General features: G+C 34.4%; 1 protein-coding gene across 2 annotated transcripts in view; it reads left to right on the top strand.

The window, feature by feature from the left end:
- The first annotated feature begins 7,200 nt into the window (after positions 1 to 7,200).
- LOC137406006 (multiple epidermal growth factor-like domains protein 9) overlaps positions 7,201 to 16,006 on the top strand; it is a 33,897-nt gene continuing 25,091 nt past the window's right edge. Inside the window, exons 1-3 of one of the 2 annotated variants that reach the window (XM_068092506.1) lie at positions 7,201 to 7,339; positions 9,885 to 9,950; positions 12,398 to 12,502. In XM_068092506.1, coding sequence (XP_067948607.1) covers positions 7,210 to 7,339; positions 9,885 to 9,950; positions 12,398 to 12,502 — 301 coding nt within the window. In that variant the 5' untranslated portion in view covers positions 7,201 to 7,209. The remainder of the gene's footprint in view (positions 7,340 to 9,884; positions 9,951 to 12,397; positions 12,503 to 16,006) is intronic. The other variant, XM_068092507.1, reaches the window with a different exon arrangement.

The following is a 16,006-nucleotide window of genomic DNA, read 5'->3' as shown; positions in this document are numbered from 1 at the left end:
ACTCTGTAGTCGCAAAGGTCCTTGCTAAGCCTAACCTGAATTTAATGTTTGTAAATTTGTTGAGAAACCGTGTTATATTGAACGAAACCTTCTACAACAGAAATTGCAGAGAAATTGACAGCCAAATAGTTTTTGCATATAATAGTAATAGTAACAAATGATAATTGTGAATAAATTTCTTCCGCTGACATTCATGCGCATAAGCTTTCCTGCCGGCACTCAAGTTGTAATAAATAAATGTGAAGTGAAATTTTTTATTCATCAATAATAAAAAATAGAAGAAAATGAGGAGAGTTGTCAATTTTAGTGTGCTTCCTATGCTCATACTATATAATGATTATTATACATTTCTGCTTAATATATTTTAGCTTACAATTTGAAACTAACAAATTGCAACCACTAAACTATTCACAAACATATTACAGAGTTTTGCCCTTAATAAAGTGAAAAAGCTAACGCGTACAAAAATAAACCAAGTGTTTTAACACAGTAAGTAGGATAAGGAGTTGTGCTCTACAATTAATGAGTAGACAAATCTCAACGTTAAATATCATACGCACTGCTGTAAGGTATCTGAAAGTTTGGTAATCTTTCCCAGTATACATATACTGTTAACTTGTTTTGTTACATTATCTATCACACTAGGCTATGGGCCAGCGGGAAAAATAGCTCTAGAAAGGATGTTCCGTTGGCACCTCCTTTCTGTGGCATTTTCTGCAATGATTTAGACTAATTCTGATATGGAGAACTCAAAACTGAAGAGTTGCCACAGCTGCTATTCCCACTTCAATGAGAAATTTAATAAAACTGATATTTTAGGATTTATGTTCCCTGTAAACAATACTATTCCATAGAAGCATCAGATTTGCAATTTTTTATCATAATTATTTTGCTGTGATTTAGGATGTTATTGGTGAAGTCAAAATTTATTTTTATCTATTTTCAAACATTCTATATTCTACGATTGTTATACGCACATGTAAACTATGTATATGTATATACATATATGTACATGTGTATATAATTGTATGCTTTAATAGATTTATTTTACAAAAAAAATTAAAAACACTATAATTATATTTTGTAACCTGACACTGATGAATCATAAAAAATAATAAGATACAAAATAAGTGCATTCATAGTTTGAGCTTTGACATCACTTACGAAGCCCACATACATGGCTCTCAAGAAATTAATTTGATAAACATTGACTAAGCACACAGGTCAAACACTGAGTCACTGTCTAGAAAGCTGGAAAAACACTTTTTAAAGATTCTGAAAGGACTGTTTTTAATGGTTTATGCCTTCAAGTTGTCTGAAAGAACTCCCAGATTCACAGAACATGTTATCAGAGATTGACTAACAACAGCAAAATGGAGCTTGCTAGGATAAACACAGTGCGGTAAGTATTTTTTTAGACTTGTAACACTTTACCACTCAAACATTAAAGGTGAGATAATGCGACTTATAATTATTCTATAAAATAATTATTATATTGTTTAATTACATAATTAATAATTATTATTAATATGAAAGGAATGCTGACATGGTAATGTGTACAAACCAGTAGTGGTGGCTACTGATCAAGATGTTGGTATTCTGTTTGAAAAATAACTTCATTTTCAGCCGGAATTAATCATTAGTCTTGCCCTTGTTTATTAAATGGACAAATCATGCATGTATTTAGTTTATCATGCATGTACTCTAGTTTAGTGGTTTAAGCTGACTAAGTGATAGGGATTTCCCCAGTCAATGTTGTCCTGGCATTCATTTAGCTACATGAAGAGAGTCGGAAACCTGCTACTCATGATACAACTTGTCAAGATGAAGATGAGCCGCCAAAGAAAATCACAAGATCCAATTATATTATGTTGTCCACTTATATGCATCAAGACCTACATTTAAACATATATGCATGATTTGTGCAAATAAGGTGCAGTACCACTCACGCAAATCAACTACATGTACTTGCAAAGCTGTCCTTCATGTGGCCAAACTTGTGTCTGCTGGTATGTCCATCTATCCTGTAAATTAACCTAAGATATGATTTCTTCAGTTGCTTTGACTATGATTAAGTAATTGATAAGCAGTGTCCCGTATTGTTTCGCAGACCAACATGTACTGGTATGGCACCAATGATTGGCATCATATCGCCCTACAAGCAGCTATGGCCCTCACAACAAATTTAAACTCCTATTGACATCTTCCAAGCATGGTTTCGTGTAAACAACTTGCTAATTTTGCGAGAGCGGTGCACCTGTCTACATATGCGGATGGATTGAAGAATGCTGCAACTATCAAACAGAAAGAAAGTGTACTTTGTAGAACTTTGATCAAGATGTGGTTGCTTTAGAGATGGCCTCTCATAACAAGTGTTATGACAAGTATATTTGCGTAATGCTCGATACACAACTACTAAGTGGTGAAAATATTGATCAATTTTGCCTCAACAGAATCAATTAGGATTGTTCATTACTTACCTATGATATCTTGGAACGTTTTATGTAAGGAGACAAGCAGAGAGCTGTGCCTCTAACTGCAGCTTGTGGATATTACAGCCCAGATTTCCAGAGGGCAACTGAGTTAAAAACCTTCTCAGAGGACTAGTTCACATCTATGGCCGACATGATCAAACTACCATAAATGCAGTGACTCCAAGCTATTGAGGACGTGGAGCCATTCTTGTAGATGTCATAGGGCTTATTCAAGCCCTGCTTACCAGTGCCATTCCTTCAACATTCCGTCAACTTACTGATACCATTTTTTTATGTGTTCTTGCTCATGCTAAGAAGTACAAAGCTGCTTGTGTAGATTTTGTGATCGAAAACTTTAGCAAGAATAGAGCTAATAAGGCTACTATGCTCGAAGATAAACTTCCAATGTAAAAATCTCATAAGTTTGCATGGTTTCTATGGCTGTGATGCAGTTTCATGCTTTGCAGGCTAAGGGAAAAAGAATCATAGGAAACCCATCAAAACAGAAGTCGACCTTCAGCAGGCAATGAAAGGACTCTGAAAATCGTTTAAGTTTTGGGGCAACTTTGTTCTCTCTGTGAGACTTACGCATGCAGACTCTATGGCCAAAAAGACAGCACCCAAGAAAATGGCACAGACTTAAAGTGACTAAGGAACAGGCTTTTTGTGTCTAGGTCTAGGCAAGTCAGTCCCTCTCTCCCTTCATTCGCTGAAAAGGCATGTGCATTGTGTCAATTATGGAGCAGCTATCTACATGCATATGGAAAGAGTCAACAACACAACTTGCTAATGCACCATTTCCATCTTTACATGGGTAGATACTGGGTAAGAAAAACGATGAGTATGCTGTAAAGTGTCATACCAAAATCATTGCCCTACCTGATATTCTACAAGCAGTTTTATGGAAGTGTCAAAAATCCAGGTGCCGAGGGAGCTCATGTGCCAGTATCATGGCAAAGCTGCCTTACAGAAAGCTTTGCACGTGCGTGCACTGAAACAAAACTGTAGCAGGAGTAGCAAAGGATGCCGAGGGTGAGAACAATGACTGAGAACTCAACATATTGAACAAATAGTTAGGATATGCAATATTTTGAAATATTCCAGCTCGTTTTGTAAGACTTAATATTAGCTATTAATAATACTACAAATAATAATGCTAATATTAATCACCAATTATTTTTTTCTATGATTCATCAGTGTCAGGTTATAAAACATAGTTATAGTATTTTGAATGTTTTTGAAAAATAAAGCTATTAAACTATACAATTATATACACTTGTACATATACGCATATAAATGTATATAGTTTACATGTGCTTGTAAAAACTGTAGAATATTGAATAATTGAAAATAGATAGAAAATAAGTTTTGACTTCACAAGAACATCTTAAATCACAGCAAAATAATTATGATAAAAAATTGCAAATCTGATGCTTTTATGAAAGGAATCATATTTACAGGGGAGATAAATCTTAAAATATCATTTTCATCAAATTTCTCATAGAAGTGGGAATAGCAGCTTCGGCAACTCTTCAGTTTTGGATTTTCCATACCAAAATTAGTCTGAATCACTGCGGAAATTGTCGCTAAAAAGTGGTGCCAACGGAAATGCAAGATAAACTGCCTTGGCCCATGGCCTACACAGATGATACCAAAAGTGTTCTAATAGAACAGTGTGAACCAATAGACACGGTAGCACTAGTTTTGACACTTTCAATTTCAACATTTCTAAACGCTCAAAGATAGTATAATGTAGAAAATAATTATAGATTACAACACTTTAGAGGCCTTTCTTTGCATTTGCACCATATTTAATATTGTAACCTTTGTATACTCATGTTCTTGTAGTACTACTCTATGTGCTTGAGACTCCTGTGCTCCTATACTCCTGTGCTTGAGACTTACTCACTAGGTAAGTAAGTGCAGAGCAGATGTAGATTTTCCCTTACTAGTTTTTTCTCAACAATGGCACAGATATTTATACGCAGAATCAATTAATGAATCAATCCAATTCAATTCTACGAGAGCTTCTAACGCTTATGACGGAGTTAATAACAAAGTACCTAAAAAATTAAACTCGGCAATCATATTGTTTATTTTATTCTTGTTGACAACTGAAAATTTAAAGATTGAATTGTCTCCATTAGACTAGGCTCCTAAAATTTCTTACTTACTACATGTTTAGAATATCTTCTCAACCCTTAGAGCCAACTCACACAGTTTCCAGTAAAAAATTAATAGTTCATTTGGACCTGGATAAGAGATTTTAAAGATGGGTCTTTGCCGTTGGGCATTTTTAAGTTCTAGGGCTTAAAGAGTAGAGTGAGAAAGTGAAGCAAGAGTAAAAATGTAAAGCTTCTTCAGGTATAAAAATGTAAATTGAGTTACAAGCTAATTTTAAATTGTAAGGAGGAAAATTTAAATACTTCATCACTTAGTTCAAAACATAAACAACGCTATCTTTGTATATTTTATCCTTTAACACATTTCTTTTTACAAGCAATCACCACCTTTAATTAGGAAAGTAGTGAAGTTGCGTGTTTTGTCTAATTATTAGTATTATAGCTATTGTGCAAGCAAAACCTCCTGCTTTCCCCTGGGTCGGAGGCAGTCAATATATGATAGTCCAAGATGCCTTGCAAAGAGCTAGTTAGCTAGCTCTTAGGCTATAAGGCTGTTAAGTAACACAACAATATTTCTATATATAGGAAACATCATGGCATTTTGTAGTTTCTTTGGAAATAGTGCAAACTCCTAGCTTGAGTAAGTAGTTGAAGTTGCCTTCCCTTGATGATGCAAAACTAAAGCTTGAGCAATATGCATGTCTAAGGATGTAAACAATAGCTATGTTTGCCCCATGCTTGCTAGTTGTTATTATAACAAGCAATAGCCTAAATACGATAATTTTTATAGTAGTCCGAAATGCGGACTGCAACTAAATGGGTTCTTATGTTAGAGTTGCTTCCTCCTTAAGAAGAGCAGATGAATCTGGCTAACTATTGCGAACCGACGCATGTTTAAAATTGTGTTTGTGTATGAAAATTTTCTTGTAAATACATTTTTAGAGTTTGTCAATTCTGACTAAACATGAACATTGAAATAAAATTAGATTTGTGAACCTGAGTTGGTTATAATGCTTCAAAATATTCTTGAATTTCCATTAAAAATATTTAAAAGCACAGCAGTGTTCTTCAGAATATGACATTTACAGCCATACCTAGATAAAAAGACATAGGAACAGTAACCCACTCAAATATTTTCAGTTTTAATAATTTGAAGCAAGCTTTAAACAGAAATAAAATCCTTTATAAAATTTAAAACTATTACTCCTGTTCAATGTTTTTTTTTTGTAAGATCTCTGAGTAAAGTATATGTATACTAAGCCTGTCATTCAATTATACAGAATAATGTCTAAAGGCCAAAATACGGGGTGGAGGTGTAAAAGAGGGACTGGGGCTATGTTCTGAGCTACACAAAACTTTGTTCACAGACACATTGTGGGACGAGCATTACTGTGCACCAACTCACTCTCTACCCACAAAATGGTTGAACACAGCCCAACTGTATCACCTATTGCTAACCTTTAATAAGGTACTTGTAAATAACTTCTTTCATAGTTAGTGAAATAAACTTAGTCTTAAAACAATTATTTTAACATCTGTTAATAATTCTACAACCAAAACCTCAGAACTGCAGATCAATAACCAAATATGCAATTAACTAGGCAAATGGTGATTAAAAATTGTACATGCTTCTGTATTTTTGTTTAAAAAATTTAATTTTTGTTTATGTCATAATTTTCTTCACAATGGCTTAATTTTTTTCACTGCTCATTAATTCACTTTTATGTTTTTATGCATTTCATGCTCTTTGTGTAATATTACTTCTTATTTTTTGGCTTTAACAAGTTTTTCATAAATTGTATTAAACACAATACATATATGAACAATATTTATTGTGGTAATCAATAGGCATATTTTACAACATGTTTTTTACAAGGTATTACAGCAAGTAAACTAACGACAAGGCAGTGTACAAAATACAAACACAAAAAACTTTAGTCTAACTAAAAGACTAATGAATAGTCTAACTAGTATAATAATGATGGAACTCAAAGCATAAAATATGTATAAAGCAAGCTTAAAGATTGATATGAGTATTACTTAAGCAAAAAGTGTACAGATAAAAGCTCTGTAAAAATTGTTATGCATATCTATGACAATAAATCTCTAGTTATGAAAACAACGGATAATATAAAAATGTTAAAATAAGTAACGCTAGACGGTGAATGGTATTATTGGTCAAAAAATAGGTGTAGTTTGAGCTTTGTTTTAAAAGATTGCAGAAGTGGTTGAACAAAACACAAGTGGTTGTTCCTTACTTATATTATTATCTGCTGTTAGAATTATGATGCTCTAGTCTCAACTTTTGAAACTTGTCAGCTACTGATCAGCTTCAATCACATTGTTCAAACCTACGTAATAGCTCGGCTTCTATAAAACTAGGAGTTGCTCGCCCACGTCATAGTGATGCGCTTTACACCGTTCTATCGCCGTGTTCGAAGCGAAAGATCTCAAGTTATCTTAAAATCTCAAGCTACGATTAGTTTTACGGCGTGACCTTAGAAGTGCCGGAATTTCTTTATTTCTACTTCAAATAATCTGTGCGAAGATAAAGCGTCCCGTACTACTAGCCGGATACCACACTTATAAGCAATGATGGTTCATTCAAGGCAATGCGTTATACTGCAATCATGGCTTTGATAAAGCTGACGCACATATATATTGCTCTTCTTTCATTGCTTGCTACGGAATGTCTAACAGAAAATCGTTGTCCTAGTCCCGATGACCAGTCAGACGCAGCAGGTAAAAATAATTATTGATACATCTTATTTTACAATTTAATGCTTGAAGCTAACTGGTAGGCCTGTAATATAGGCCTATATACATTTTTATTTTGGTGCAATCTCCTTTATCACCTTGTGCATTATGGAATGATATATCTATTATATTTCATTAAATGTTCGTATAAGCGTACAAGCCAGTTTTCATATAGTATTTCATTAACTGAATGAGCTTTGGTAGATGAGCACAACAATATTTTATGAGAATGTAAGGTACTATATCATCTTTGTATTTGAGGATTATCGGTTGAACTAAAATATTATATAAGCACATATAGATATATTTGTTTGGGTTTAGACACCATTGTATGGAGAAGTATTTTACGGTCACGGTAGGCCTATACCTTCTAGTGGTTCAATTTTATTTAAAGTCTCAGATGGTTTCACCCACACTAACACTAAAACATAGTTCAGTAGCAGTTGCTATAATAGCTCTATTGGAAGATAGTTGTATCTCACAGCTATTTTAGATGATTATTTATTTGTTAATCATTAGAAGTATTTATTACAGAAAATTTAAATTGGAATAAACATAGTGACTATTCGCAAGTCAATGCACCAGGAAAGTCAGTTGTAGTTATCCCAAATTTTGCTATTGATTATAAATTTAGAACAACAAACCATGTTCATTGCTATGCAATTGCTTTTTAAGATCGTATTGATGTTACAGCTTCGTTGAAAAATTGATCACTTACACTGCTTTATTCATCTATGCATAGATGCTTAGAAATCCATGCATATTCCATATAGCGATGCATATTCCATATAGCGATGCATATTCCATATAGCGATGCATATTCCATATAGCGATGCATATTCCATATAGCGATGTATATTCCATATAGCGATGCATATTCCATATAGCGATGCATATTCCATATAGCGATGCATATTCTATATAGCGATGCATATTCTTAACACTTATATTCCTATATTTATTTCAGCTCATTCTCCTTTACGTAGCTCAGGTTTTTAGCGCAAATTTTATGTTTTCAGGTTGAATATATGCTTTCAACCAGTAAAGTGTCTTTGTTTGGCAACATATAATATGGCCACTGCTAGTTTATTAGCCATTTATCCTTTTTTTACAAAATAATAGAGTATTTTAAAACTGTGAATAATACTACATTTTTAAAATTTATTATTTGCAAATCCATATATATGATAAACTGCATTATATGAATGCACTTTAACCTTGATTGATTTTTTCATTTATTTTGGTAATGCATAACTTTGCGTCTTATGGATACCGTCAGGTGTGTTGAACGTCAGGTGTGTTGAACGTAAATTAGGCCATTTCTTTCACAGTAAGCTAATGAATCCTATGAATGCTACAGTTAGCCTTGCTAACACCACTGTGTAAATTCCAGAGTGTAATGCAATATCATATTTGAGGTGAAGTTGTTTATTGTTATTGAATCGTGGTGCAAACAGCTTACGTAATGTGTAATGTTTTATTAATCACATCCGTATTACTGACTAATGCTGAAATCTCTTCACATCATCCAAAAGTTATCGTTGATATTTTTTAGAATTATTAATGAGTTGGTGGTGAAAGAGAAAATGACTTTTTGTGCATGTCGCAAATAACTGAAGTTGCAGCAGTCTTTGTGATCGATGGGAAGATTATTGGTCTAAATAGACGCATCATCGGAGCAGTTATACTTACGATTATCATAAATATCTTATTTAACTCCCAAAACAGTTGCATATTAATTGCGAAATCACTACGAGTGAATCTATTGGAAATTAGAATGATGTGATTTTTTCATATTCATTACTATAGGCAGTTATACAAGGTTGTGATTTGAGATCAATGTTTGAAGACAGTCTAGTTTTCAGCCCACTTTATTGTAAAGCTCAATTGAAAAAATCAGGCTTTATGAATTTTTATTAAGCTTTTAGCCCCTGATGGCTGTTGTTATCATCCTCTTTGACTGTTTTACAGATTGTTTTTTTGCATTTCCATGAAAATCAAAAGTTTATTGCCTTGATTTTTATATCAGAGTTTTATTATTTTTGGTCCAATGACTTATTCATTACAGTCATATTTATTCCATGACATTACCCTACATTTATAGGTCTAGACAATTGACCTTGTTTTCGTGAATATCCGTTATTTTTAGGTTTAGTTTTCAAAGAATTTTGGTGAACATACGCTGCTTTTCACTCTTATGAGGGCGGCAGCTGATATTTCTTTTTGCACCTGACACTTATATATGCCAGGCCTTTGTTCTTGGTAGTAACTTAGTCTTATTAAACCTGCAGATAAATTTCATGTTGCAATATAGATTTTATCAAACATTGCTAACCAGTATTATCTGATGGAAGGACACTGTTGGACTGACAAGGCTTTGTATTATCTCCTCAGCTCCATTTCACACTATTCAAACCAATGATTTCCCATAAAATACAACTACGCGTGCCTTCCTCAAATTATAAGTTGTTGACTGCCTCTCTAGAGGTATTGATGTTTATAGACCGTACATGGTATTTCTCTCTTGTAGACGCAACAGGAAACAGTCTCACAAGGCCTCCAGCGGGAATCTCAATGTTCAATATTACATCAATAGGTGAGAGCATTGTGTTGGACATGTTGGGAGTTGAAAACATGGCCGTACAGCGATGGCCATATGCATCGGTGATAATTAAGTATTTCAAAAAGTTTGGTAGGTCAATAAATGCCATTATACTGACGAAGACATCAAGTACCTGAATGGGGAAATAAAGCCATACAAAGGCCTGTGACTGAACTGGTGATTTCAATATTTATAAAAGCAATTTACAAATTTGAACCATGTAAAATTTAGTGATGACCTCCCAAACTGAGCGATTGTAGGTTTGTTGGATGAGTGTGTCCAGCATAGAGGGGTCAAAAATGAGTGATGTCAGTATATATATAAATGTGTAACTATACATTGGGTGGTTAAAAAGGATAAAAACATCAAAGCATAGTCGACGTTGTTGATAATGTAAAATATATTATGTGACCTGTCATTCTTACATAAATTATCTGGTTAAAATACTACAGACTGACACATCTAGTAAACCTTATATTCAACTGCTTCTTCCATTATTTGTGTGCCAAAAGTTGTTGTTAGTGAAGGAATGCTGTGAGCATTTCTTGGCAGTGAACTCCACTTGTTTGCATCTATCCAGGCTCTGTTGTCACATGGTCAGAGGTTCAGGGAATGCTAGCGGTGGTTTTTGAGTAAGATATTCCAAATACTAAACTAATTATGTGATGAGTTTCATCTATTGTAGATTATCTGAAGTACACATTTAGGTGAAAGCAATGAAACCATCTTATAATGTTTACGTTCTCTAAGGCAGAGTGTGACATAAGGCAGCATTAATAACTAGCTGCCAGCCATTTCTTTGTCTTATTATTACATATGCCAGATTTTGCCAAGTTAATGAAAACCTAGGGCATACACTATCGCTAAGAGATTCAAATATGTATTCGCTGAAAGGGATGAGTTGCTGCTTTCTTCAAATATACACTATCATTTTTTATAATAATTATCCTCTCGATGACAATTTCACCTGTTTTCTTAAAGGTACATGTGTGACAGCAGGCACTAATGTTTCTATTTAGTATTTTGAGGGATGCTTGCTCCGCTCGCCGTATGCTGTGGTGTGTTTTTGTGTTTGAGAAATTGCTCAAATGTCTTATGTATGTGATATTTTGCTGGCTGTCACAACTCTGTGATATTTGGCAGGCTGTCCAAACTATCGTATCCGGCTGGCTGTTACAGCTCTATATTTGGTAGGCTGTCACAAATCCACATGACAAATGGCAGCATATGGCAGGCTATCAAACTGTATGTGATACATGTCTGGCTGTCACAGTTTTATGCAATTTGTCAGGCTGGCCCTGCTCTATATACTTGCTGATGTCAAAGCTTGTTGCAGGAAGCTCTCATGTTTTGTTTCCTATAACATTATTGTTAGTCGATAATGGCTTTTTTACCCATAAATTGTTTTCTTTCTCAAAATTGCAAAAATTAACGTAATTTTACTTGTTTGAATATGTTTTAGTGTCTTTACTTGAAATATTTGTATTCGTTGTAATATGATAGGCTACCCTTCCTTCAAGTGCTTGGAGTTTTTCTCTTGGAATATTTTTGCGCATTTAGGTTAATTCTTTATTGCACATTGGTTCAGTTTATTTGGTTAATCAGTTTTAACTTTAAAGTTCAAGGTCCAATTTTCAAAATGTTGATCATTTTTCACGTCTGACGCAGGAGTACTTACGCTCGTACGTACGTTAAATATTTGCTGTGAAACTTCTGCTTCCCTGCTTCTTCTGTATATATATGTATATACAGTATATATATACAGTATATATATACAGTATATATATACTGTATATATATATTGTATATATATATTGTATATACATATATACTGTATGTATATATACTATATATATATACTATATATATATATATATATACTATATATATATATATATATACTATATATATATATACAGATAATGGTTGAGACTTCACTGATATATCGCTCAAAGTGGTCCACCGAGCCTGTATAAGTACAAAGACGGAAAAAGATTTTAGCAACATATATATATATGTATCTATCTATATATATATACATATATATGTATGTATCTATCTATCTATATATATATATATATATCTATCTAGATGATTAATATGTGCCAAGACTATTGACATACCTGTTCTAGTTGCAACTGTAAACTGCTATGCAGGGTACGCACCTAACAGTGGTCAGTCTTTTGGACTTTGAGTCACATCTAGCTGTCCTCGCTGCATGAATAACCTTTCGTGCAATGACCTTTGTGGGTAGCCAACGACATTTTCTCAGCATAGACAACAAACCCAGAGTGCATTGAAATGTTTAGAATCTGGCTAGTAACCTTGGTCTTTCGTGTCGGTGTGACCGCTTCAGGCTTACCTAATCCTACTCAATACCTCGTGAACTGCTGAACTGCGCTGTTCTCTGGTCTAATCACACCATTGCTATTGTATTTCAGGCGCCTATAGTCTGAATGTCAGCTGGAGTACTCCTGTCTTCAACTTTACTGACACCCAAATCTGCCATTTCTACCTCAATATTAGCTATGGGCCGTCACAAAAAGGTAGGCTCGCTGCACCAGATTCGGAAATTAATCATATGAAAGCTAATAACACTTCTATGTAATAGTAAGCTCTTTGATTCGAGTACTTGATGCAAAACAATTGCTTTTGCGCAAGGCACCTCCCTCTGGATTTGGTTTCCTTCGTCTAAGCATGAGCTAAAGATTTTAATTTGTAAGAATTTGCATAATTGAATGCTCACGGCTTACTCAAGATACAAAATTAAGGTACCATGTTTGATCTAGCTATCTATTCTTCTCGGTGCATGGCTATTTCGGAAAACAAATATGGTAATCGTTCCCTTACTTCCGAAAGTGCTTTGCATATGAATCGTCTGAAGCATGGTTCATATATATTTTACAGTTTAACATGGAGTTTACTAAAGCTCACAGTTTTTTTTATGTCAATTTCATTGAATAGTTAGTCATAAAGATCGGTGGAAAAACATAATTTAACAGCTCTCCTCTGTAGGAAGTTGGCGAGTGTGCAAGCAAACGCTTTTCATAAAGTTCGTTAAAAAAGTAGTGCTGCCTGCTGTTTGATGTAGGAAAATTACTTGCAAAATGTTTGCATGGATCCCAGAACATTTTTTAATTGACCATCATATTAGAAACGTATTGATTGCCTTGTTAGACTTTTTTTCAAAATAATAACCATAGCATTCACAATGAAAATCATCGTGGCTCGCCCTTGATGAATCATCGTGGCTCGCCCGTGATGCAGAAGTTTTGTGCATTGTTTTGAACCAGGATTTAGCCTGCCGTTTATGTAGTGTACAAACCAGACTGATTCACAGTGAATTTGAATTACCATGCATGACATTGACACTGAGAACATCAGCGTCAATGACTGGTGTACATCTTGGTCCTTGTGAGGACCTAAAGGTTGAACATAACAGAGGAAATACAGCAGCATTGTTGCCGCTGTCACAGCTCGTTACCAGCAGCAAATCTTCTTCAGTTCACTCGCCAATTTTATGTGGTGAGCTTAACACTTAACAGAAGTATAGTTTTAAAATAAAATAGAATCTTTGTGTAAAGATCAATCAATCTAAATAGAAAATTGTTGTAAAATTGAATTAAAATTGTATAAAATTTCTGAGAAACAGCTTGTGTTATGCTAAAAGTGCAAGGCTTTGAAGGCCAGGCAAAAAATAGCTTGTTGCCTCTGGCGTCGCTCATAAGTTGATGGACGAAAGTTTTGGTTATTGTGACGCATTTTTGGTCATCACTGACACGTGAGAGCTCGTCGTACGCCAGCGCCTAGTGTCAGGCAGTATACAAAGGATTATAAAGGTTAACATCTGGTGAATCCTTGACCACCAGTTTATCATTGAAATATGATGAAGAAGGAAATGATGAGACTCATAATAGGGTTCAGATGAGACGCAGATGGTGCAGACGTTTCTTTCAGATGGTGCAGACGTTTCTTTCTGGCTTTATGGACACTTTAACTAGATGCAATGTCAGTCGAAGGTCACGCTTGTTTGTCTCTGATGTTTGTTCAAGCTTTCAAGACTTCAATAACATTATGCTAATCGATGTTTTACGGAATTTTATGAATTGATTTGTTTTTGCATGTATTATAAGTATGGTTCGTTTATGTCACCTGTTCTTGAATATATTTATTTAAAGAATTTGATGGATCTTTACTATATAACTTATAAATTTGCAGCTTTATAGCAAATTTATATATATATCTAAATTCAAAAAGGAACAATTTTCAATTTGTCACAACTTCTAGACTCCCAAGTCATTTTGTTTATATTTATAAAGTTACTCTAATGTTTCTGCAAAACCTCTGGAAGGAAAGGAGTATTGTGATGTGCAATACATAAACTGCTGTTATCTGTAACAACTTCAGTACAGACAACTAGTATACAGAGTATACAGAGTATGCCTCTTTGAGTGAAGACCCTTACACTGCCTTACATTCTATCTAGTAACACAGGACATGGTTGTGCTTGATAAATGCATGATAATCTGAGGGGATTATGTTGAAATGCAACATAATGTTATCAAAATCTGCAATCATTATATCATTATAAACTGCATGATATAATCTATTGAAATTAAAAACTGAAGAATTTGGCAAAACTGATCAGCGAGACTGGAAGTGTTAATATTTTTAAATCCGTTTTATGCACAATTCTTGGCTACTTGTACTTTTTCTACTGGATGACATGTACAATTAACATTTCCCGTTTAGTGCCTGGTATTTAATTATAAAAGTATGCTTTGATGCTCCTCTGAGAAGGTATTCGTTTAATCAAAAGTTCAGAGATACACGTATTTATACCGTCCTGTTAACTTCTCATTCAGCAAATATAAGTCTTTAGCTGTTTCTTTATGAGGAATCCTAAATCGAATAAAATAGACTTTCATCGCTGTTCTTGGCAGTTTCAGCTAAAATTTACTTCCTCATAAATCTAGCTTGTTGTGTGTAACATGCTTTACATGTGCTAAAAAGGCTATATATGTTGTGTTAACTCTTTTACTACTGTGAGTCGCTGTATCGGCAATCACGGTATTCGAAGTACAGACCGTAAGTCGATGATTCATCTAATCAATAAGGTTTCACGTTTCTTTTTATTACGAAGCCTACAGATTAGCTGGACCAGTCAAATTTTGTCTCCAGCGAAACAACCTTGTTGCCAATCACATGCAACCGATCAAAAATATTTTTGCTAAGCATTTCCATCTGTAATTATTTTTCAAAACGAGAAAATCAGATCGCTATATTGGAAATAAGAAATTCACTGCGTTCGTTCACTGCAAAGGAAGCGTCAGAAATTTTGCGAGAGTGGGATTCACGAAACAATTTTATACTTATCTTGTAGAGAATTTTTGTGTGAATAAGATGCATTTTACAGTGAAGCAATATCTGCATTGATTCTCGAGATATTGCATAAATACTAGCGGTATATCGATTTTTTTAATAAGTTTGGTCAGAATAGCGAATTTAGTGCAGTAGTGAAAGAGTGAGAGATTTTCTACCTCTGCGTGTTAACCCGGTTTTTTATTTCTTCCATTTATTAAAACATTTTTAGCTTTATTTAGTAGAACAATTCTACAATTTGTGAAGATTTTGAATGACTTTTGGGCTTACAAGCATACAGCTGGTAACTGTACGAACACGGGTACCTAGGAGCTCCATTTTTTTTCTTGATGTCAGCTTTTAGATAATCTCTTAGACCGGTTTCACTCACATCATAAAAACATCAAGTTGATTGGCAGTGTGCATGTTAGGAGCTGCTTTGCACCGAGCTACGGCTAATCAGATACGGCTGATCCAAGTGCGCCTGGGCTATTGTTGATTTTCCAAACACCATTTCCGAGCTAATCATCATTTACTAGGAACCTATTTTTTATTACTTGACAGATTCTATAATACCTGTGGGCAGTGCCTAATTTACACATGCGTTTGACACGACTGCCTGCTCTGGCTTGAGGTCAATGTAGAGGTCTTTGGTTTGGCTAGTTCTAGCCGTATACATGAGAATTGTA

This window comes from Watersipora subatra, chromosome 10 (assembly GCF_963576615.1).
Source record: "Watersipora subatra chromosome 10, tzWatSuba1.1, whole genome shotgun sequence".
In the NCBI taxonomy this organism is placed as follows: Eukaryota; Metazoa; Bryozoa; class Gymnolaemata; order Cheilostomatida; family Watersiporidae; genus Watersipora; species Watersipora subatra.
The sequence above is the reverse complement of the archived record's forward strand: the minus strand, read 5'-3'. Positions and strand labels throughout refer to the sequence as shown.